The sequence below is a fragment of the Mycetomoellerius zeteki genome, unplaced genomic scaffold, assembly GCF_001594055.1.
Source record: "Mycetomoellerius zeteki isolate Tzet28-1 unplaced genomic scaffold, Tzet1.0 scaffold228, whole genome shotgun sequence".
NCBI classification, from domain to species: Eukaryota; Metazoa; Arthropoda; class Insecta; order Hymenoptera; family Formicidae; genus Mycetomoellerius; species Mycetomoellerius zeteki.
Window position 1 is genome coordinate 2,022,485 of NW_017257203.1, and position 21,819 is coordinate 2,044,303.

General features: G+C 36.9%; 5 protein-coding genes across 8 annotated transcripts; 3 read left to right on the forward strand and 2 right to left on the reverse strand.

Annotated features, from left to right (window-relative positions):
• The first annotated feature begins 34 nt into the window (after nucleotides 1-34).
• On the forward strand, nucleotides 35-3,360 carry CPT2 (Carnitine palmitoyltransferase 2). 2 transcript variants are annotated; one of them, XM_018448789.1, is made up of 7 exons: nucleotides 35-267; nucleotides 392-432; nucleotides 828-1,389; nucleotides 1,498-2,031; nucleotides 2,136-2,625; nucleotides 2,696-2,888; nucleotides 3,000-3,360. In XM_018448789.1, exons 1-7 carry the CDS (start codon nucleotides 235-237, stop codon nucleotides 3,124-3,126), a joined length of 1,980 nt encoding a protein of 659 aa, XP_018304291.1. In that variant the 5' UTR covers nucleotides 35-234; the 3' UTR covers nucleotides 3,127-3,360. The 2 variants fall into 2 exon arrangements, with proteins under 2 accessions (XP_018304291.1, XP_018304292.1); XM_018448790.1 differs by lacking the exon at nucleotides 392-432 and having other exon boundaries at nucleotides 3,000-3,358.
• A 222-nt stretch (nucleotides 3,361-3,582) lies between these two features.
• Nucleotides 3,583-5,633, reverse strand: LOC108723249 (Vacuolar H[+] ATPase PPA1 subunit 1). Its single transcript, XM_018448818.1, has 5 exons — nucleotides 5,315-5,633; nucleotides 5,000-5,048; nucleotides 4,680-4,763; nucleotides 4,063-4,462; nucleotides 3,583-3,949 (listed from the first exon to the last, which is right to left on the reverse strand). Exons 1-5 carry the CDS (start codon nucleotides 5,373-5,375, stop codon nucleotides 3,914-3,916), a joined length of 630 nt encoding a protein of 209 aa, XP_018304320.1. The 5' UTR covers nucleotides 5,376-5,633; the 3' UTR covers nucleotides 3,583-3,913.
• Nucleotides 5,634-9,156: 3,523 nt separating this feature from the next.
• Nucleotides 9,157-12,999, forward strand: LOC108723267 (F-box only protein 6). Of its 2 annotated transcripts, none has more exons than XM_018448857.1 (4): nucleotides 9,157-9,756; nucleotides 11,170-11,328; nucleotides 11,443-11,753; nucleotides 12,948-12,999. In XM_018448857.1, the coding sequence occupies exons 1-3, from the start codon at nucleotides 9,160-9,162 to the stop codon at nucleotides 11,713-11,715; spliced, it is 1,029 nt and encodes a 342-aa protein (XP_018304359.1). In that variant the 5' UTR covers nucleotides 9,157-9,159; the 3' UTR covers nucleotides 11,716-11,753; nucleotides 12,948-12,999. The 2 variants fall into 2 exon arrangements, with proteins under 2 accessions (XP_018304359.1, XP_018304360.1); XM_018448858.1 differs by lacking the exon at nucleotides 12,948-12,999 and having other exon boundaries at nucleotides 11,443-11,574; nucleotides 11,643-11,702.
• Nucleotides 13,000-13,746: 747 nt separating this feature from the next.
• LOC108723318 (SET and MYND domain-containing protein 4) lies at nucleotides 13,747-17,172 on the forward strand. Its single transcript, XM_018448992.1, has 4 exons — nucleotides 13,747-14,127; nucleotides 14,899-15,745; nucleotides 15,929-16,577; nucleotides 16,665-17,172. Exons 1-4 carry the CDS (start codon nucleotides 14,108-14,110, stop codon nucleotides 17,156-17,158), a joined length of 2,010 nt encoding a protein of 669 aa, XP_018304494.1. The 5' UTR covers nucleotides 13,747-14,107; the 3' UTR covers nucleotides 17,159-17,172.
• Nucleotides 17,173-17,777: 605 nt separating this feature from the next.
• On the reverse strand, nucleotides 17,778-21,805 carry Drp1 (dynamin related protein 1). 2 transcript variants are annotated; one of them, XM_018448991.1, is made up of 8 exons: nucleotides 21,572-21,805; nucleotides 20,107-20,671; nucleotides 19,745-19,992; nucleotides 19,116-19,646; nucleotides 18,864-19,031; nucleotides 18,349-18,610; nucleotides 17,941-18,152; nucleotides 17,778-17,861 (listed from the first exon to the last, which is right to left on the reverse strand). In XM_018448991.1, exons 1-8 carry the CDS (start codon nucleotides 21,671-21,673, stop codon nucleotides 17,805-17,807), a joined length of 2,145 nt encoding a protein of 714 aa, XP_018304493.1. In that variant the 5' UTR covers nucleotides 21,674-21,805; the 3' UTR covers nucleotides 17,778-17,804. The 2 variants fall into 2 exon arrangements, with proteins under 2 accessions (XP_018304493.1, XP_018304492.1); XM_018448990.1 differs by having other exon boundaries at nucleotides 18,349-18,661.
• Nucleotides 21,806-21,819: the final 14 nt, after the last annotated feature.

Here is a 21,819-nt window from a genome sequence, read left to right on the forward strand (position 1 = left end):
CGTTTGCTCGATAAAAGGAGAGGGAGAGTTTTGGTACAAGTGTAGTTCAACCTCACATCTGATCTGGAAATATATTTGTTTTTGATTGCAGTACAGTAGTAGAGAACAGTTGTCATCTGAAATCACTGTGCATATACACGTATACAAGTGTACATTGATTTCTTGATTTGATAAATTTTCCTATTTTCTGTTACGTTTTCAAAAGTAATTAAGTTGGGAGGGTCGGATTACAAGATGTTTATCCTAACGACGAAAAAAGGATTTATGGTAAACTAGTTGCTTGACATATATATATATATATATATATATGTGTATAATATTTTCACTGTTTAATTTTTAAGACAAGACACGTTTCCCGTCTATTTTTTCTTTTTGTTATGTTACATTACAGATAAGCCGTGGAGGGCTGGCATTAACACAGCGATTAGCTAGGTAGTAATGTTTTGTTTTTATATATTTTTAGCAATAGAGAGTGGCATCATATATGGTATGATGCCACTCTCTATTGCTGTGTTTAATAATAAGATATTTTTTTATTTTTAGGCTCTGAAATTTACATTGTTATCATTACTGTGAAATTATCTGCTGTATAATTAAAATGCGTTCCTTGATATTCAAAACACTCGCGAGTATCATTTGTTCTTGTTTAATATTTAATAAACAAGGACGAAATGATTCCAAGAGCGTTGCGAGCGCCAAGTAGAATGTAGCTCGTGTGTCATAATTTGAATAACAATTCGAATAAAATAAGGACAGTTCAAAGTTTAAATGTGCAGCTATTTAATTAAAGAAACGGATACCAATTATATGTCTTAATTGTTTTACAGGAGTACTGCCGTTTTATATGACACCACAGAATATCAATTTATGCAGATGAGCAAAGTTCCAACATTACATTTTCAAGCATCCTTGCCTCGTTTACCGATACCAAAACTTGAAGACTCGTGCAGGAGATATCTTAATGCGCAGAAACCTCTGTTGAATCAGAAGGAATTCCAAAACACATCCTCCTGCGTCTCAAAATTTCTTACTAGCGAGGGACAGAGTTTACAAAAGCTGTTACTCCAATATAATATAGAGAATCCATACACCAGTTACATCAATGAACCGTGGTTCGATATGTATTTGCAAGATCGCAAACCTTTGCCGATCAATTATAATCCTTTCTTAATTTATACGCCAGAATCTGATCCAAAATATGATACGCAATTGGTAAAAGCGACAAACCTTGTCGTATCATCGTTGAGATTCTTAAAGTCATTCAAGAATAACATTCTGGAACCAGAGGTGTTTCATATGAAACCTGAGAAGTCAGACACTCAATTATTCCGCAATGTTACAAGACTGGTCCCATCTCGCTTTAGCTGGTATGGCGCTTATCTATTTAAGGTATGAATAGATTAGAAATAGCAAAATAATTATGCCAAATACTCTTAAGATAAATTGATAGAAAAATAGAAATTTGTAAAAAAAAATTAACAAAATTTTTTATCGTAGGCCTTTCCATTAGATATGTCCCAATACAAGAATCTGTTCAATACAACTAGAATACCGGAGTTAGGAAAAGATAGAATCTTTCATGATCCTTCAGCCAAGCATTTGGTTGTACTGAGGAAGAGTCATTTTTATGCGTTCGATGTTTTGGATGCGAACGACTCCATTCGTAGTCCTAAAGAGATAGCTGCATGCCTGAAAACCATTTTGGAAGATGATAGACCAGCAAATAAATATCCCGTAGGCGTTCTTACATCGTTAGAAAGAGATCAATGGGCACGAGCACGCTCACATTTAGTCGAAACGGGGAATCGACAAATTCTTCAGAAAATCGATTCGGCTGTATTCATAATGATCTTAGATGACGAAATTATTGGTACCGACTATAACAAGCTTATTAAAACATATTTACATACAGACGGTACCAACAGATGGTTTGACAAATCGTTTTCCCTTATTCTTTCTAAGGATGGCTATGGTGGAATCAACTTTGAGCATTCATGGGGCGATGGTGTCGCGGTACTCAGATACTTCCAAGTGAGCAATATATTGTTTCAGCTTTAAGCGTATTAGGCATCGTTAATTTAATTATCTTAAACATTTGAGAACTACGAAATGTAAAGATCTTTGTCATCTTGTAGGATGTGAAAGCCGATATATCAAAGAAACCTAGATTTCATCCTAATGAAGTAGATGATCTTTCTAAAGAAAACGTGAACATAGAGAGACTACAATTCTCTTTAGATGCGAAAAGCAAAGGTATCATCGATCAGCAAAAAGCAGATAATCAAACATGGGTGAATCGACTGTGCGTCGATTTTGTACTTAATGAAGAGTTTGGTAAGAAACAGTGCAAGAAGTTCGGAATAAGTCCAGATGCCATGATGCAGTTGGCATTCCAGTTGGCATTGTATATCCTAGAAGGCAAATCGGTACCAACTTATGAATCTTGCAGCACAGCTGCATACAAACACGGCAGAACAGAAACTATCAGATCTTGTACATTAGAGACTAAAGCGGTCTGTGTTGCTATGACTCAGAAGCAAATCGAGCTTTCTAAATCAGAGCTAAAAAAGATGATACTTGAATGTAGTAAAACTCACAACATGCTTACGAAAGAGGCTGTAATGGGTAATTAGTTTGATCATTATTAGCAGATTTATAAAAAGAACGTATATAAATTTGATGAAATACTTTACAGGTCAGGGATTTGATAGGCATCTATTCGTTTTGAGAAGAATTTCAGAGAAATCGGGTTCCACTAAGCCAGCTATTTTTCAAGATTCCGCTTACGATGCTTTAAATCATAATATATTGTCTACATCTACTTTATCAAGCCTAGATATAATGTTTGGTGGATTTGGACCAGTGGTACTTGATGGCTATGGAATTGGGTAAGACATTCGTGTTACGTTGCTATTAACACTGAAAATGATATAATTGTTAATACTTTGTTATATCTTTGGGTATGATTTTTTAAACAGAACTAATACGTATTTGTTTAGATATATGATCCAGGACGAACGTTTGGGTTCAACCGTGACGAGTTATGAAGGCAATCATAACGCCAGTCAATATGTGCAAGCGCTAAACCATGCATTCAAGAGCATCCATGATGTATTACATACATAAGACAAGTATTATGGTTGTGTAATTTGCTATATACATACATTTAGTTATATCTTTATTTAAATGTATCTTCACTGAGATCATTGAATTATTGTATATTATACATTATAAGAGAATGTTTATAATCATGTTATATCAGAGATAGGCACAAGTCTTCTTAAAGAAAAAGCAATGACGATGACGAATATTATCTCTGATATTAGCTCAAAAATTTTTATACAATTGTTAAATAAATATTTTTAATACTTTTTAAGGGATTGATGACTCACGTTAATTTTTATAATCAACTATTTTCCCACTAATTAGCTAACGAGTAGATACAATTAGAATATAGAGGATAAATTATTATAGTACTTTGTATTACATACTTTACTTACATTGACAAGAAAATATGTACATTAACTTATGCAAAAGTGAGCGCTATAACGCACTCAAAATGTTTAACAAAATTTACGTTGCTTTCTAACATCGATAAAAATTATGGCCTATTATAACATTTAATCTTAGCCATTTTTATGTTTCAAAAGAAGTAGAATGATGCGTCCAATAATATAACAGACAATATTCACAATTATAGACACAAAAAGGATGTTAAATTGTCACCTAGAATCGTATGAATGTAATTACAGACATGCAATATACCAAATTCACATTGGTATCTGAAAAATTCTTCTGATCTCACAATGATTTTATAGATATGCAGTCATTCCTCTAGAATCTCTTTTACTGATGACTAAATGTGGAATGGAACATTGTGATCCCGATACTCCATAGCTTATTCTCTCGTAATTTATGATAGCTTGTCGCCCATTTTCACTTTGGATGTCTGAAACAAAAATATGGAAATATGAAAATATGTTCACTGAGGATATATTTAGTTACATAGTCTTGAATATTTCCAATTGTATTCGTAACATGTTCATATGAACACCAACTTACCATATAAATACCAACTATTAAACCAAAGAGTCCAATAGCAGAACCAAAAATCTCGACTATAAGAATTTTTACGAAAAGGGCAGAGTTAGCCGCATCGGCGAGAGCTGCACCAGAGCCAACAATTCCGACCGCTATGCCGCAGAAAAGATTGACGAGGCCAACAGCCAAACCAGCACCAAACATTAAGTATCCAGACAACCAGTTCTGACTTCTGATTTCTTCATTTTTGTAAATTTCTGTGTAAGAGAATTTATCAAGCATTCCAGATAGAACAATGGCAGTGATCAAGCCATAGATAGCTACAGCCTCACAGAATATCACAGAAATCAAATTCTTTGTCTTGATTCTAGGTGCTTTCACACCACCACCGACGATAGACACTCCTGTTGTATGGATACCTCTGGAGAGACAAATAAATGACATATATAATACAAATTTAAATGTGATTCCACTCAAAACTCTAATATCCATCTCCATCAATATAGATTAATTTTAATTTTGGTTCAACTTACTCTTCATCTTTTCCTAGTTCTATGAATTAGAAAAAGATGAAAAATAAATTGAACCGAGATTGAAGATAATCTATATTGATGGAGACAAGAATAAATCGAACTTACAATGCAGCACCTACTACAGACAAAGCTACTGATAGACCTATACCCAACGTGCACCACATATATGGAGAAGTATTCGTCAAGAACCTAAATGAAAATCAAACATTTTGTTTAGAATCTTTTTGCATCAATAATTCAATAAGATAAGAAATCACTGGGTGTTTTCTAGCAAGGACACAGTCAAACACTATGTAACACAGTGAGTCAGTTCGTCCTTGTTTGCCAACGTTAAACAAGGATGAAACGACTCACTGTGTTATACAATATCTGACTGTGTCCTTGTTAGAAACATCCACTGACATAAGACAAACATGTGAACTTACCATCCAACGCTAACCTGCTCTCCTTTGCCAGTAAATATATAATACAAAACTGCAACATACATATTACATACTATATAAATATATAGTATAAACTACATAAACAAGATATATAAATACGAAATATATTATATCAAAGAAATGTATATATATAAACTCTCTCTCTCTCTCTCTCTTTTATGCAACTCGAAGATTATTCAGTAAAATAAATACATTTCACGAGATTGTTAGCAATATCACGTATGAATATTTCGGCAAAATATCAAACATATAAGAAGCTTTAACGTGTTATATTATTATAATATACATGAAGCATACCCAAAATAAGGATCGTCGCCGAGGCGGTGATCGCAAATGTGTTACCCAGGATATACCTCATCGTTACAACAGTAAGCCTTGCTGTTCGCAATGTAATATATGTAATATTCCGCGGTCTTCAAGCACTGCCGACACTCCGGGGAGAAGCCAAGTAGCCCGGTAGTCCTTTCGTATTTTGTCTGACAAATCCTAGATTCTCACATTGAGAGACTCGTAAAAAGATCACGCACACCCGTCGCTGTCATGTGACGGCTGCTCGTAATCTAGTAACCGTTAGAGATTTTTTCTGCGACGGGAGTGGGAAATCATAGTGAAAATTCGATAATCTTGCCTCACTTGTATTGCACCTTTTTGGCACTCTTTGCACCCAAAATGGGACGACATATATGTTGTCTCGTTGAAAAGAGAAGGAGCGAAGATATCACCTGAGTGCAGAAAGGGCAAATAAAACGAGCGCAATTACGTGCAATTATACGCGCGTTTTAATGGAAATTTCGATCAAAAATCAATTAACTTAAATCGACGATTAAGACAAGTCAATTAATTTATGCAGTAATATAATTGCAATATTTTCAGATAGAAATATTAATCAGATAGAAATTTGAAGCAAACAAAATGATAAATGCGATTGGTCAATTCCGATGGACTAACTGGCCAGTTAAGTTAACTGAGCTTGGTGACAATGACCCTAAAGGCCATCACACGTACAAAAATTTTAGTCGTAATCGTAAGGTCGCAAGTAAATCGACCAATCACAATCAAAATTACGATCTCGCGTTTAAAAACGCTCGACGTGATTGGCCAATTTGCTTACGGCCTTACGATACGACTAAAATTTTTGTACGTGTGATGGCCTTAAGGATGTCGTGTAAATGGGTGCATTCAGCCATTGGCTGCGTTCAGCAGACTCAACAGTTTTGCAACCGTTTTATGATTGTCTGCTGAGATAGGACCATTCTTCTAGATCTAAAAGTATGATCCAATTAGCGTGAAGGAAATTAAAGGATTAGGTTGTACTTATAGTACAACAGTTGCAAAACAAACGTTCTGCTGAACGCACCCATTGTGCGCGTTCAAGTTGACAAAGCGGCTAGTCTGCTCGCCGAGCAAATGAACATAATTGATTATTACTTATAGATCCAACCAATCATATTCAATCGCTCGATAAGCATGCCTAGCCGCTTTGCAGTCTTGGGCCGGTATTCATAGTCAGATCTCTTATATTTAAGACTATCTTAAGTTCTGTCTTGAGGTGTCATGAACCAATCAGAGGGCCGCATTGGCATCTTAAGACATTACTTAAGACGGTCTTGAAATAAGAACCAACTATGAATACCGACTTTGAACTCGTCTATTGCTTGAGATTGACCGGACAGACTGGACTGTAGATTCCGGCCCTAGAAGCACAACCGCTCACTGAGCGCTGAGCTCTTGTATCTGTTTGGTCTATATTTTTAGTTCTAACAGAATATACCAATAAAATACAAGCGCTCACTGAGCGCTCAGTAAACGCTTGCATCTTATTGGCATATTCTGTTAGAACTAAAAATATAGACCAGAGACAAGCGCTCACTGAGCGCTCAGTGAGCGGTTGTAGTACTAAATCCACCCAATTTGAAATCGCTGTGGATCGCTGCAGATCACTGTTCCAAGCCGGTCGAACAAATTCGGGCTGAACGCGTCTTTCGAAAATTAAGCAATTATCGACATTTGTCGATTCGTGTCACGCTTTTCTCCTGCGTACGAAGATCTTGGGAAGTTTTAGAGATAACAAACATATAATATATACGCAAGCCGTAAGTCTCCTCCTCAGTCCTATTGCTTGTGGTAACTTCTCTGATATGCCCATGTGGTGAATCGTTCCGTTACCGGAAAAGTACCAAATTGCCTCAGTGCACGGGGCATAGGCCATACAAAAAGAAAAAGCCCACGTGGTGCTGGTTGTACACAGTCATATGGGATCTACAGTATAACGTCGATTCCGAAGGATATTTTGTTGTAAAAGAAGTGCTCTTGTCAAAGGTACTCTCGGTAGGTTGCCATTTTTCCTTCTGAGAGGAGATACAAGCTTATGAAGATATTTTTGGTTCTAGAGTCAGGATCGAGAATCAGGATCTCTAGCATATAGCAAACCAGTGCGCTGTCTACTCTGCCACGCTTGCTCTTGATCGTAACCGTAAGTAATTAGCGGCTATTAAATATCGCAAAATTAATATTTTGATACAGAATTTTGTTTGATTCAAGTGACACGGCGATCTTTCCTGCAATAAAGCGGAAAATATCTCTTTGTATCAACTGTTTGATATCGCATAGTTGCGTTTGGTTTTGACGTTCAGTTTAAGGGAATCCTAAACCGATTACCGAACTTGATCGAGGTCGATAGTGCAGACTTTTCTAACTTCAAATTCAATAATAGTAACATCTGATTAATTTCTTACATTATATTATTGTATATATCATTCTATCTCACTTAAACGCATCTGTCCTTATCTAACATATGTCAACACCATCTATTGCAAGACCGCGCAACTACTACTACATGGAATTTCGGTTCGGAATTTGGGCTGCCGAGCCTCGAGCGGTGGTGGGGGTTGCGCGCCGGAATCAGTCCGAAATGTACAATCCTTGCGAGCACTGTTCTAGAAGGCAAAAATTGAGACAACGTAATCCCCTCTTTTATGTTTTATGTCTCAATTTTCTAAAAGCCTTGTAGAAGCTTCGTTTATGCTTCTGTTACGCCTACTGCACACTGGGGCTGCGGTCGCTTACAGTGCTTGTGAGCATCAATTGTCCTTGTTTAATATTTAATAAATAACAAGGATGAAACGACACTTAAATAGTGTCCCTGGAAGGTAGAGTCTGGCCACATATCCCTCAAAATGGCGTCAGTAAGTGGTGGGGATCATGTCTTTCTCTAAGTACATATCGCAGGCGTTACCCTTTTAACCGACATTAATAAAGGACATAAGGACAGTCGAACGGTAAGTTAAAATATTATGTTGCAACTCGTCAATTTCACATTTATTAGAAATGTAAAATCCGTAAGTAGCTTTCTAACCTAAGTAAAAATAACATTTACACTATGTTAATCATAAAAGGAATTTTATTATGCAATATACATTATTTACAGAATACATAAAATACTATTGCGTATAATAGGTATTTCGAAGCGTTTATAGCCTTCATATTTTCAAGCGGATTGTAATCTATATATATATATATACACGCGCGATTTCTCTACTGTGTGACCACGCCACTGTGAGGAGGGTTTTGGGATTGACCAATGAAAATAATCACGATGTATGGTCAGACTCTACCTTTTAAGTTGTAATCACACTACAGGCTCCCGACTCTGACCGACTACCAACTCTGACTGCCGACCCATAATGGACCAAAAACAATAAATCAGTCTCATTATTATTGGTCCATTATAGGCCGGCAGTCAGAGTTGGCAGTCGAGTCAGAGTCAGGAGCCTGTAGTGTGATTACGGCTTTAGGGACACTACACTTAAAGCATTGTGAGCGCCAAAGCGGCCTCGATAACGCGCGATAAGTGATGAGCGACGAGTGATATCCAATGAGGACTCTGCTTTGCATCGTCACGTGCAAAAAAGCAGAGCTTTCATTGAATATCGCTCATCGCGTTCAGTATGTATAAGCATACTCTCCTATTACATTCAATCCGGTAAAAAGTTTTTCACATATATCACTATATAAAATTATGCAAAAATATGTAATATATATAATTATGTATAATTTATTTTATAATTATATGTGAAAAATTTTTTATCGGGAACTTACGCTCCAATTTTTATCTTTGCTAGGAGTATCAAGTGTGTTGACAGATGATGGAACAATTCAATGCTACTCCTTCGAATTTTCACGTGGAGTTTGATGAAGAGAATGACGATGGTTTGATACTCTGCGATAAATTTCTACCAGTCGAAATGCTGATGAAGATCTTCGCCCATATCGACTGCAAGACTACTATTATGAACTGCCTATTGGTATGCAAGCGCTGGAAGACGCTAATGACCTACGTATGGTATAAGAAGACTAAACAGACGCTGATGGACAAATCGATTCTATGGAACAATGAAGTGCCCTGGTCCATATATTATATAGCATGCTCAAAGAAGCTATTTGAGAGAAACTTAATAAGAAACCATTCCGGTGCGATAGGCATATGTAAATGGGAAATACCCACAAAAAAAATTGGGTTAAATAATGTTCAGTTGTTCAGGTCGCTAATCCTTGTTGAAAAACTACCTGATTCAGTGCCAGAATTGCCGCAAACCGAACCATTGTTCAGAGACACACAAACCTGTTTTAATTTCTGTTTGTTTGAAAAAGGAGAGATACCTTCTAAAGAACAATATATACATCTGGAGTATGAAGGGATCTCTCCATATATCTTGGATACTTATCAACCACCCATAATGGTATAATCAAACTTTATGTAAAAGATGGGAGCATTCAGTACTACAACGCACTCTTGTTTCCTTTCCTTTCCTTTCCTTCATTACCCTGTATGGATTTCCGACCCCTTGTACAGGGTCATAGTACCATACGTATCAGTAAGCTTTAGAGTTTCTTCTAGAGCAGTTTTATGTTCTTATATTCAATAGTAGTGGAATTTTACTCTCAGGGCCTCTTTCACCAACCTCGATTAACGCTAATTGATGGTTAACTCGATCACCACGATTGCCAACGTGAGAACTAAACACAGAAGAGGAAGAGAGAGATACATTAAACTGCTGTTAGCACTATAGTGCGAGTTGATCGTTGATTAATTTAGTCAGAAGTTGGTGATAGTAGTTTGTAAATATTCGCGGGGATCTACAGTTTAATTCGCCGAATTCGAACGGCGAACCATGAAAAATCACGTATGCGCGGGGCGCAGGTGGGATCGAAACCCGGATCCACAGATTGCAAGTCAATCGCACTGAGCGGTGAGCCACTCAACGCCCCGTTCAGTGTTTACTGAGTGGTGTAGTACTGAATGCGCCTAGCATGCGTGCGTGTACATATAATATACAGGATGTCCGGAAAATCGCTCGCAATACTTCGGGAAATGATTCTCAAAAGAAGGAAAAAAAAAGTATATAAACATAAGTCCGGAAATAAGTCGTTTTCGAGTTGTAACAACTTTTATGTTAAAAAAATTGTAATTTATTTTTCATAATCACAATCATAATTTATTTCATAATGTTTTAACATAAATATCTACCTTTCGGACTATTTTGGTTTCCCAGAATGCATCACGTGGAGGCATAGTCCGCTTGGCAGCCCTCTATTAAAGTAAAAAAAAATTTTTTTAATTAAAAAAAAAGTGATGCCAAGCGGACTATGCCTCTACGTGGTGCATCCTGGGTAACACCAAAATAGTCCAAAAAGTAGTTATTTATGTTAAAACACTACGAAATAAATTAAGTAATCATTTAGAATATAGGTCCTACTCTAGAATCTTAATAAAAATGTACTCATTCGACGCGTTTTCACTCTAAATGAAAGAATCTGGCAAAAAAATGCAGTGGTCGGTCTCGTGAACCGAGATATTAAACGTTGAAGTTCGAGATTTTAAAGGTCAAGATATCTGTCATCCCGACTGAATATAGCGGCTATGTGATTATGAAATAAATTACAATTTTTTTAACATAAAAGTGGCTATAATTCGGAAACGACTTATTTCCGAACCTATGGTTATATAGCTTTTTTTCCTTCTTTTTGGGTTCCGAATCACTTCCCGAAGTATTGCGGGCGATTTTCCGGACACCCTGTATACACATGCGCGCGCGCGCGTGTGTGTACTACATATTTATGCGTAATTATATATGCCTCATATATTATTGTAGGTGAGCGACTGGTATTGCTGTCCTACGGGCGATCCAATAATATATAAGTTGAATGTTAGTTTATATGGTGAAAGAGGGCCCAATAATGTTCATTCACTAATAAAGTGTTTAAAATTTCAAGATATTGTAGAGGGAGAGAGACAGAATCAATGGCTGCAAGTTAGTATCCATAAAATAATTCATATAATAATTGATGTTTTATGTAATGAAAATTTAAATATAAGATATTTCATACTGCTTTCAATTAACATTTTGTTATATGCTGTATCACAGATTTCGCATGAATTTAGAAACTATGGAACTGGTGTCAGAAGTATCTGTTTTGAGCACAAAGCAGGTCAATATAGAGATATAAAGTGGAAGGAAGGCTTTAATGACAATACCTTTAAAGTAGCTGGAGCATATGTTTGTGTCAAATTGCCTAAGAATATTTGCTCTTCTACTTCTACTAAGGCTGTGTTCCACACTCGCAGGCAGCACTGTGAACATTCCAAAAACTATCGTAGCATGCGGCAGTGGTGCAAGGAAATGAGGGAACGTTACTAATTTTGTCACTTCCGACTGCGGCTATTGCGACTATCAAGGTGAGGCAGCTGCAGCATAAAGATGAAAAAGATGGAGGAGTTGGTATTAATTGATGCTGAGAGTAATACTGAGAGTAATATAAAATTAATGTTTCGCTATAAGATGCTGAGAAAGCAAAAAGTAGTGAGTGTTCAATATATAATATACAATATATTATGTATTATATTATATCCTTGGTGGAAAAATTTCGCTGAAATTATTCCACGTTTTGGAACACTTCGGCAAAGATTTTAGCTGAAAAATTCATTTTTAGCAAAATTTCAGCAAAACTTTCCAAGAAATTTCAGAGTAATTTTAATTTAGTTTCAACGATTTTTCAGTATGTTAGCTGAAAAATTTACTTTCGGTGTTTCAATAAATTTTCAGCAATTTCTCTGAAATGTTCCAAAATATTCCATTTATTATTGGTTGGAACAGTACTGCTGGGTCAGCAGCAACCAATTAGGCTTTAGTAAACAGAGAAAGAATGTTCATCCATTTATCTGCCTTTCGCTCTACTCGTCTTTATATCTCCACTACCATTGGTAGTCCATTCCATAGTGGAATAAGAAAGGTGGAGTAAGAAAGGAGCTATTCCCGTGGATACGCAATAGTCAAAAATAGTGGTGAGCTAACAGCCAATCACATTGGACCCCAATCATTTAATTTTCAGTATTATGTGCGTTTGAAGTTTGCGCGCTTCGCTGGGGTCCAAAGTGATTAGTTATCATTTTGTGTCTCTCCTCCCTCTTCTTTGTATATATAATATACCAGCTTATATAATATATGCACTAAAAATTCATTTTTACGTAAAAATGAAAATAAGAGGTACAACCTCCAATGGTCTTGATCTTGATAAATGTTATCCAGAACATAATCCTGAACAATCAAGAAGTTTTAGCCGTCGTCTTTAAACGCGTTTTTCTCGAAACTACTTTTTTAAAATTGGCGTGCAAGATAACTCAAGAACTATTCACCCTGTGCACACATCTAGATAAATACTTTCCTCATAAATTGAACCTTTATTTATAATTGTATTGTTTAAATAAATTACTTTTATTACATAATTAACACGAAAATTTTTCGTAGGAATTGATATTTTTTTCTTCTATATGTCGCCATTTTTATAATTTGACATTCTCTTTAAAAATAGGTTCAATTAATAACGTAAACTCTACAAAAAAGAAATTGTTTTTGTTTTTTTTTTGTTTCAGATGAATACAAGCAGCGTTACATTGTACGCCGGCAAGCGACTTCAACGCCGACTCATCAAAATTAAATTATTATAAAATTCACAATGTTTTTTTATCAAAAAAATATTTTTTTAGTAATTGAATATTACAATAATATATCTTGAAAATTTCAAAAGAATTTATCGTATAGTCTCCTATTAAAAGATTCCGAAAGATTACATTATTTTCAGCACGATACATGAAGTGCCCCCTTTAAAATGTTGTACGTAGATGTCGACTGATATTTAATTGTGATGGCAGTACAACTGCGCGCATAGCAGAGATTCAACTTTTAGGGATCATTTATACTGGCCGTTATCTATAAAAATTGACTAATCACAGTCGAGCGTTTCTCTCTTACAATTGAATGAGAGAGGAATACTCGAATATAATTAATTCTTACAATTATGGTTTATACAGCCAATATAAATGATCCCTTACCGACTGTTAAACAGAGCGACGCAATTCGCAATTGTAAAAGGGGATGGCAACAAATAGCACAAAATAAATAAAAAATAAAAGGTCGTTATTTTGTACTTTCCCTTTCTTTTCTTTCGTTAGTCAAAAATTCCACACCCACGGGCGAGGTAATTAAGTTGCCGGCCCTAATCAAAGCAAAGATCTGTAAGATAAATACATGTATGTTAAAACTTCCAAATTACGTTAACTAATATCATTAATTTTATATTATCATCTTCATTATATTTATAGTTTCATAACTTTTTATTCTTATCAGAATCAAGATGAAACTTGAACAAATTCAAAACTTTGGTGTCTTTGTCTATATCTCTTATGTGTGGTCTATAATGGCAATAGCAGTAGCGGATTAAGGAGTAGGCGCAAAAATCAACCAATCATAGTAGAATGTGAGAAACAATAGTGATAAGGTTGCAAGACACATCGGGAATAAGCTGATTTTCTGGTAATAGGGCGTAAAGTATGTCCGTAAGTGAATGGTTGAAATCCATTTCCTACGTTTTACTTTATATAAAATCATCGGGCACATTTCGTATGAGGAGACGAATACACCGTCGGCCTAATTTTAGAATCCGTCGCATTCACGTCTTTGTACGAGAAAGTAGAGCTCGCGGATGTTTCGTATTAAACGCACAGTCGATCAGTCTCAATAACAATTAGCGGGAATGTCTCTGACGAAACAAGGGTAAGCCAGCTTCTTTTCGATCCTGGGCTATTGAGATAGAGAAAATCCCTCCGCGTTTAAATCTGGTCTCTCGTTTGAAGTTACTTGTTGCAAAATCGGATTGGTTCTCCGCCTAATGACAAATTCTGCGAACGGAATGTTCGCTTCCGTGACTTTACGGGCTGTCGTCGTTCATGCTCTATTTCTGTCCGCGATTAAATTTAGTGTTAAATTTAGATAAGGATAGAAACACGTTTGTAGCTGCGACTTGGTTGTGATAAAATTGGAATCGCCGTTACACGTTCGACTGATGTTTTCAGACACATCAATTTTATATACTATTACATTAACTGTTACATAACTCACACAAACGCGTTCGTAATGAATTTAAAATATTTAATGTCTAGAGAAACTCCAAGTATCTCCTATGTTTTTCGATAACAAATTTTCTCAATAAATAATGAGTGCATTCCGTTTTATACATGATGCACATAATACATCAGTTTATTGAATATTAAATCTCTGAAGATTATTATTTTCATTGTATTTCATTCTCAAAATTAAACTCTTGCTTCTTGCAGACAATTGTATATTTTGGCTCGAATGTATGACATAAATGGACATTGTTATTTTTTTTGTTTTCGTTTTAATACATTATCTGCACAGTGTTGATTGTTTAAAATGAATTAAGAATTTACATTTATTGCATTGTCGAAAAATCTCGTTTTTTAATATTTTGTATCAAGTGGAGTATTAAAAAATTATTTTGATTGTTCGCCTGTTTTGTTATAGAAACCTTCTGCTTGACGAATTTCGTCGTGTTGTGCACGACACTGTCTCGCAAGAGGAACCGCTCGCGACTCAATTCGCGAGGCTATCCGCATCGGGTGATAGACGAGGAATGGTCGGGATGCTTATGGAAATGTCCTATGTGATAAACTTGAAACCGGGCGACTCGTATGAGGGTAAGAATGACGCGCAGGCCGCGCAGCTGTACGAGAAGTCATTTGGAGCGACAATAGAGTCCGGGGATGAGCACGCAGAGATTAGAACCTGTAATATTCTCACGCAAGCACTGTTTGCGGCCAGTGCAAACGGTAGAGTGTTTCTAGATGCGATTTGCGAGCGCACTAGGCGTTTCTACAGTCTGCGCGCTTACGCGAGCTGCCTGCGAGACTGCGAGTGCATGCTGGCGCTTCCTGCGAGTTTCTATGACGACTCTGCGGAGAACGTTAAATACTTCGTGCAGCGTAGGAAGGAATGCCTTCAACTAGAGCGAGAGTGCTTCCGAAAGTTGGAAGCCTCGTCCTCCAGGAAACGCGGCGCCCGTGGAAGGACGTCTTCCTCCTCTTCTTCCTCCTCTTTCCGTTCTTCTTCCAGCGGCACGTCGCCCACCGTCGACGGCAAGCCGCATAGCTGTCTTACGAGCTGCTCGGACAGCGTTGAGTTGCAGGTCGATGAGGTCAGGGGCCGACACCTCGTGGCTACAAAAGACATCAGACCGGGGACTATACTCATTGTCGATCGGCCGTTTTCCTTTAGCACGGACGCATCGGATCTCGGCAGGAATTGTTTGCATTGCCATGCCACACTTAAACTAGAAGACAGCGTTAGAATCCCATGCCGCAATTGCCAAACAGTTAGTAGAGCGCATGATTTATATTCGCGCATGCTACGCGCCATGTATATAGCACCAGATATAATTATCCATACCTTCGCCTGTTAGAATTCCCGTATTAATTTATTTCTTTTTCTTTTCGTGTCTTCCTACAATTTGTACGCCACAGATTCTCCAATATAAATCTTGTCTCGCGTTCTCCAGGTGGCCTTTTGCACGGAGGTATGTCGCAAGAAAGCGTGGGAGACGTATCACCAATACGAGTGTTCGGTATTTAATTACTTCTTCAAAAATTCGTTGAACAACGAACGTCAACAATCGTCTTATCTCCTGCTAGCTTATCGCACAACGGTTATACAAGCGTTATCGCTACGAAACAGAACAGAAACGACGTGCGTTTTGAATCCTGATTTCCTACGATATCATGCTAGTGGTAACGCAAAAGATAAAGATAACGATATTAGCAAGGAGTGCGCGGACTTGGGATCAAAGAGGACGTACAGTCCTCTCGATTATCGAACGGTATTTCAACTAGAGACTCACTGCGCTGATGTGGAACCTCACGTAAATCTTATTCGTACCATTGAGGCAATTTTTCTTGCGAAATGCTTGATCTCAGTACTGAACAAACTGGACGTCGTTTGCACAACGGAAACGATCATTTTGTTAGCTGTCGCTATGTTGCATCATTTGCAGGCGATTAACTGCAACGCATATGAAATTATCGAGAATGTTCACGACGAGGCAACGCGCGTCTGGGATCCCAGGAATATTGGTGCTGCGATTTACAGCACGGTCAGTCTCGTGAACCATAGCTGTTATCCCAACGTGGTTCGCCACTCTTATCCAAATGGTAAGCGATCCAATCAGGAACAAACTGTACAAATTGATGAAGACGATAGATAGATGAACTAAATTTTTAATAATTCTCATTTTACAGGAATAGTCGTGGTTAGAGCTCTGCGCTTCATCAGCAAAGGATGCGAGATATTAGATTGTTATGGACCTCATTTTCTTAGCGAAAGCAAATTGAACAGACGTGAGTTCTTGTGGAAGAAATATCGATTCCTGTGCGGATGCGATGCCTGCAAACAGAATTGGAAATTTCCGCTACCAGAAATAATGAATTATAAGTGCACGGCGTGTTCGGAACCAATAGATCTCTCGATAATAGATGCAACGAATCAGCGGTGTGCCAAATGCGAGAAAACTATTGATTTAAAGAAAATCGAGAAGCAACTTTGTAAATCGATTCAAAAGAGACTGAGTGCCATCGCGAAAATGTATCAGGGGAATTATAATGACGCGATGCCTCTGCTATTCGAGCACGCGGACTTTGTCAACAAACACTTGACTGAACCGAATATCGAAGGTATCAAAACAGAACAATGTATCATCCAGTGTTACAATTCTCTTGGCTCTATTTCCGTCTAATACTCCCTTAGTTGGTTCATAACAATTATTTAAAGTACTGAAATAATTATTTCAACGTTTATTCTACAGCCTGTAAAAAACGCGACACAATCCATTAAGAATAGATACATCCAGCTTTTTATTCTGGAAAAAATTGGAAAAAAAAATTATGCAATCAGAAGAACTAGAAAATACATGGAACAATAATTTCCAATTGCATTCTCGTTAACAGTTCCTGAGACAATGCAAGGTTAGACTGAGTAATTAAGAAGCATATAATTCTCGTGGTAAAATGCGTGATACAAAACAAATTATTCAAGAGTTAATTGATTTTCGTACAATGATAGGTCAGCATATACATCTAACGCCGAGTAAAAGAGCGAAACTGAATTACATCTTGTGAATCAAATAATAAGACGGTTGCGCACAAATGCGCATTTTAAGTACAATGTTATGCCTCTTTCATGCTCATACTATAAAACTGGGTGACATAACATATTAAGATCATTGCTTTTCATTAGCGATACCTTACTTGCGTGAGAGAGACAAGAATTATATACAATGATTCATCATATACATTGGTAAAGTACATCCAGTTGATTAAAACACAGAGATGCAATACCTAAATTCAACTAGAATCCGGTGATGTAAAGATTTAGGCATTCAATTACCACATGTGTGTCTCTCTAATTTCACTAATGATGTGACCTGCTTGAGTCAATGCCTGCAAAATTAGGGTAATCGTTAGAGATCAATTATTATAAAGAAGCGTATATTTAACTTTTTATGTCAAATAAAAATACCTTAAGCATGTCTGCTGTTTCTTTACGCCTAACAGCAATGTGTTCACTTTCAATCAACAAGGCTTCAGCCTGATCTGATTTGTACAAATGTGTGACAAGTTCGCTTTGTAAATTATCTTTCACATGGTTGACTAGGAAATGCATAACAGCCTTTGGTACACTATCCTGAATAGACTTTCGTACAATATAAAAATATGATCTTATGAGTCTTTCTGCGAACAACAAAAAAAAGATTAAAATTAGTCTGTTAATAAAGCTTGTTTTACAATTATGTAAGCGTAAGTGGTTGTAAAAATTCATCAATCACAGCCGAATACGAGAAGAATATTCGATTGTGTTTGGTCAATTCTTATAACTACGCCTACGCAATAGGTGTAATGTGACGTTCAATACGATAGACTTCTTTACCGATAATATCACAATCCCGTTGCTCACGATCGCTAAGTTTTCGGGATGTCTGTATTGGTACCGCAGGCAGTAGATTTACTGGTTTCTGTTGCGGAGATGCCTTCTGTAGTTCAATCATTGGATTCATGCTCGGATTTGGGGAGTTACTGTTTTCACGCATCCTGATCGGAGAACCATCCGCGGAACTCGTTGACTCCGTTCTTCCCTGGAGTAATAAGTTACTTAGCAGCCAGTGATTTTGCTGTCCTTGCTGTTCCTTAGTCTGATCAGAAACAGAGTTCATCTCATCTTGATTATTGACTGATTTTACAATCTGTTACAAATATATTTTACTATTAATAGCAAACATGGCGTAAAAAAGTTGAAATGAATAAAATAACGAATAATTTGTGAAACACACATAAATGTTGCTAATCACAATTTAAATTATCCTTGAAACACAGTAACTTTTTCAGTGAGTTATGCACAAAAGAAATTAGTAATAAATTTCAATAAGAACATTAGAGATTATTTACCGTGTCATTGGTGATTATAGTACTAGATGCTGAAGTTAATCGTTTATTGTGCTTCAGGTGATCTACATCAGTGTCCTTCAGTAAAGATGACACAAATGCTGCATCTTTGTGAAAGTCGGGATGCTTAGTGTTAATGTATGCTAATTCTATGGCGACCAAGTTTTCTACCTGTTTTCAAAAAAATTAAACCATTTTATATGAGTATAAGGAACGCGTAATGGATACGTACATAGAATGGATATTTTAGTTTACCATTGAATTGGTAGGTGGGAGTCGTCTACGTAGCAACTGTGTAACAACATCGACGATACGCTCATGCAATTTAGGAAAACGCAACATTTCCTGCTGCACCTCAGTGCCACAATGCTGTATTATACTTTGCATTTCTTCGTGTACAAGTTCTACACAACGTAACGAAGGATCCTCCAATTTTCGTATTTGCCGTTTAACTAACAGCTCAAAGGAGACTTCTGGCACAAAGAGAGCTGGTCTTGGACCAGTTGCGTTGCGAATAGCGGTCAATATATCGACTTTACTGAGGTCTGCCAGTGGATTAATCGAATCGAGCGTTTTACCAAACGTCTCGTGAAATATATAGCAAATGCGAGCGCCACCGCACAGCTCGGTGGTTTCTATATTTCTCGCCGTTCCCTCTATCGTAGCGCAATAGCTGTTTGCAAATTTCGTGATGATCTGTAGCAAGGTTTGGCTTTTGTCTTCGACATCCCCGCCATAAGAATTAAATAGGGTTTGATATTGCGCTACCGTTGTATTCACTCTGTTCTGTTTTAAAAAAACACAAGTTCTACCAAATTATGCTTACTTTAGTAGATTCTAGCTACATCTCTCCCGTAATTCAATTCTATTATTAATATTATTACCTTTAACTCTGGTAAACAATCCCTAATATGTTGCATAAGCAAACGATTAAGAGTTTTTGCTAAGTATGGAGTGCCATTTCTGTTAGCCAACGTTGGATATTTACGTTGCATGAATGTGGCTTCATCCTTCAATGCTTCCTGAATGCTTTTGTTATTCATTATATCTTGCTGAGAACGATTAACTACACCTATAATACCCAGTTTAACTGGGATGACCCTACCACATAGAATATCTATGGCATCAGTCCCTTAAAAAGAGAAAAGATGTATTTAATAATTGTTGTTACAATCGATTCTGTGCTTTTTGACAAATTTGAAGAGAGAATGTAAAGTTATCAAGAAAGATGAAAAAGTAAATTTACCAGCATCCATGAGATCTAATTTTGTAACGACTGCCAATGTTCGTCTGCCATCTGGATCAACGTCTTTGCTGAGCTTTAAACTCTCACTTGTAGCCATGTCAGTATTGGCAGTGACAACTGCTAAAATTATGGAGTTAGGACTACATATATACTTTAATACCAGCTCACGTATCTGAGACTCGATGTCCTCTGGCTGATCACCTACTGGCACTTTTGTGATACCAGGTAGGTCTATAAGCGTCAGATTAACAACAGACATCGAGTATATTTTAAGATTAATTGGTTCTGGACAAATCCCTTTGTTTGCCCCAGCCATTCTGTCAGTTTCTGCTTCAATCTCTGCACGAATATCGTTGAAATCTTTGTAAATCTTGTTCTTTGTATGCAGAAACATTCCCCATTCCTCCAAGTCCAGAGTGCCATTCTCTGCACTTCTGTGTTCTCGATCATCTTTGGGTGTATATACAAGTTGTAATATTAATGGACGTCGCGTGACAATACCAGTCCCTCGTGGTAAGAAAGAACGGCCCACCAAGCTTTCTATTACAGACGACTTTCCTGAACTCTGAAAAATTCAGTATTTGCTCTTATTCCATATATCCACAATAGATCTTATTCGTTTTTTATTTTTTAAAAATATATGGTTTTCTTTCAATTGAACTTTTGCATCCTCTATTATTTCCTCCTTTTTTCTCTACATAGCAAGAAAGAGGAAAAAATGAATGGTGCAATAAGTTTATCTGAAAAGAACATAGGTTGTATTCTTAAAAAATATCACATGAAAATGTATAAAAATACTGCAGTATATGTTTCATACCTATATTAAAAATTTCGCTACTATTTTTGTATACAATATCTTTCCAAAATAAGGCGTCAGATCTAAGACCGATATTCATATCTTATTTTAATGCCATCTTAACATAGTAATCATAAATGTCTTAAAATATTAATACAGCTCTGTGATTAAATTATGATATCTCAAGACTGTCTTACATATAAAAACTAACTATGAATATTGGCCAAAGATCAGAATTCCTTTAAGATTGTATATCAAAGTCACATCACAATATTTTGACTTTGCCTGTCGATTGATTACACAAAGGTAATATAATGATACTCCTAAGTATATGATTCATACATAGCAAAATATAGTATTATTTTTTCTTCAACTACAACACTAATGGACAGCAAGTAGCTTATAATGAACAGATAACCATTACGTCATGATAAAGGAAAAAAAATATGACAATAGAACAAAATTCAAATGTCGGTTAACCAATGTTAGATCCGTTCCTTTCGATTGTACCTTCTCGCAATTTTCTCTCCTACCGGATAGAGATTTCGATTGCGCATTTGTTTAACCTTGAAAATCGGAGAAGGTAGCAAAGTCCAGATGAAAGGGGCGGATTTGCCATTTGCGGTTTGGTGTCAAGTGACTGCGGGCCGAACGGACACTTCGGCTAACCTGCGTGCCCAGAACGACGATCTGCGGCAGTTGTAGTACGGTAGCACCGACGGTGTTAAACACGTCCTGCAATTTGTTTATCACAGGTATCAGGGCTTCCATGATGGAGCGGATAGGCGACGACGAAGCTTCCGCGTCGCGTCGACGAATGAAATCGATCGGAACAGTTGTCGGTTATGAAGCCGGTTTCAATTCAAGTAACGCTCCTGTCACTCTCCTCTCCTCTCCTCTACACCAACAGCTGCCTA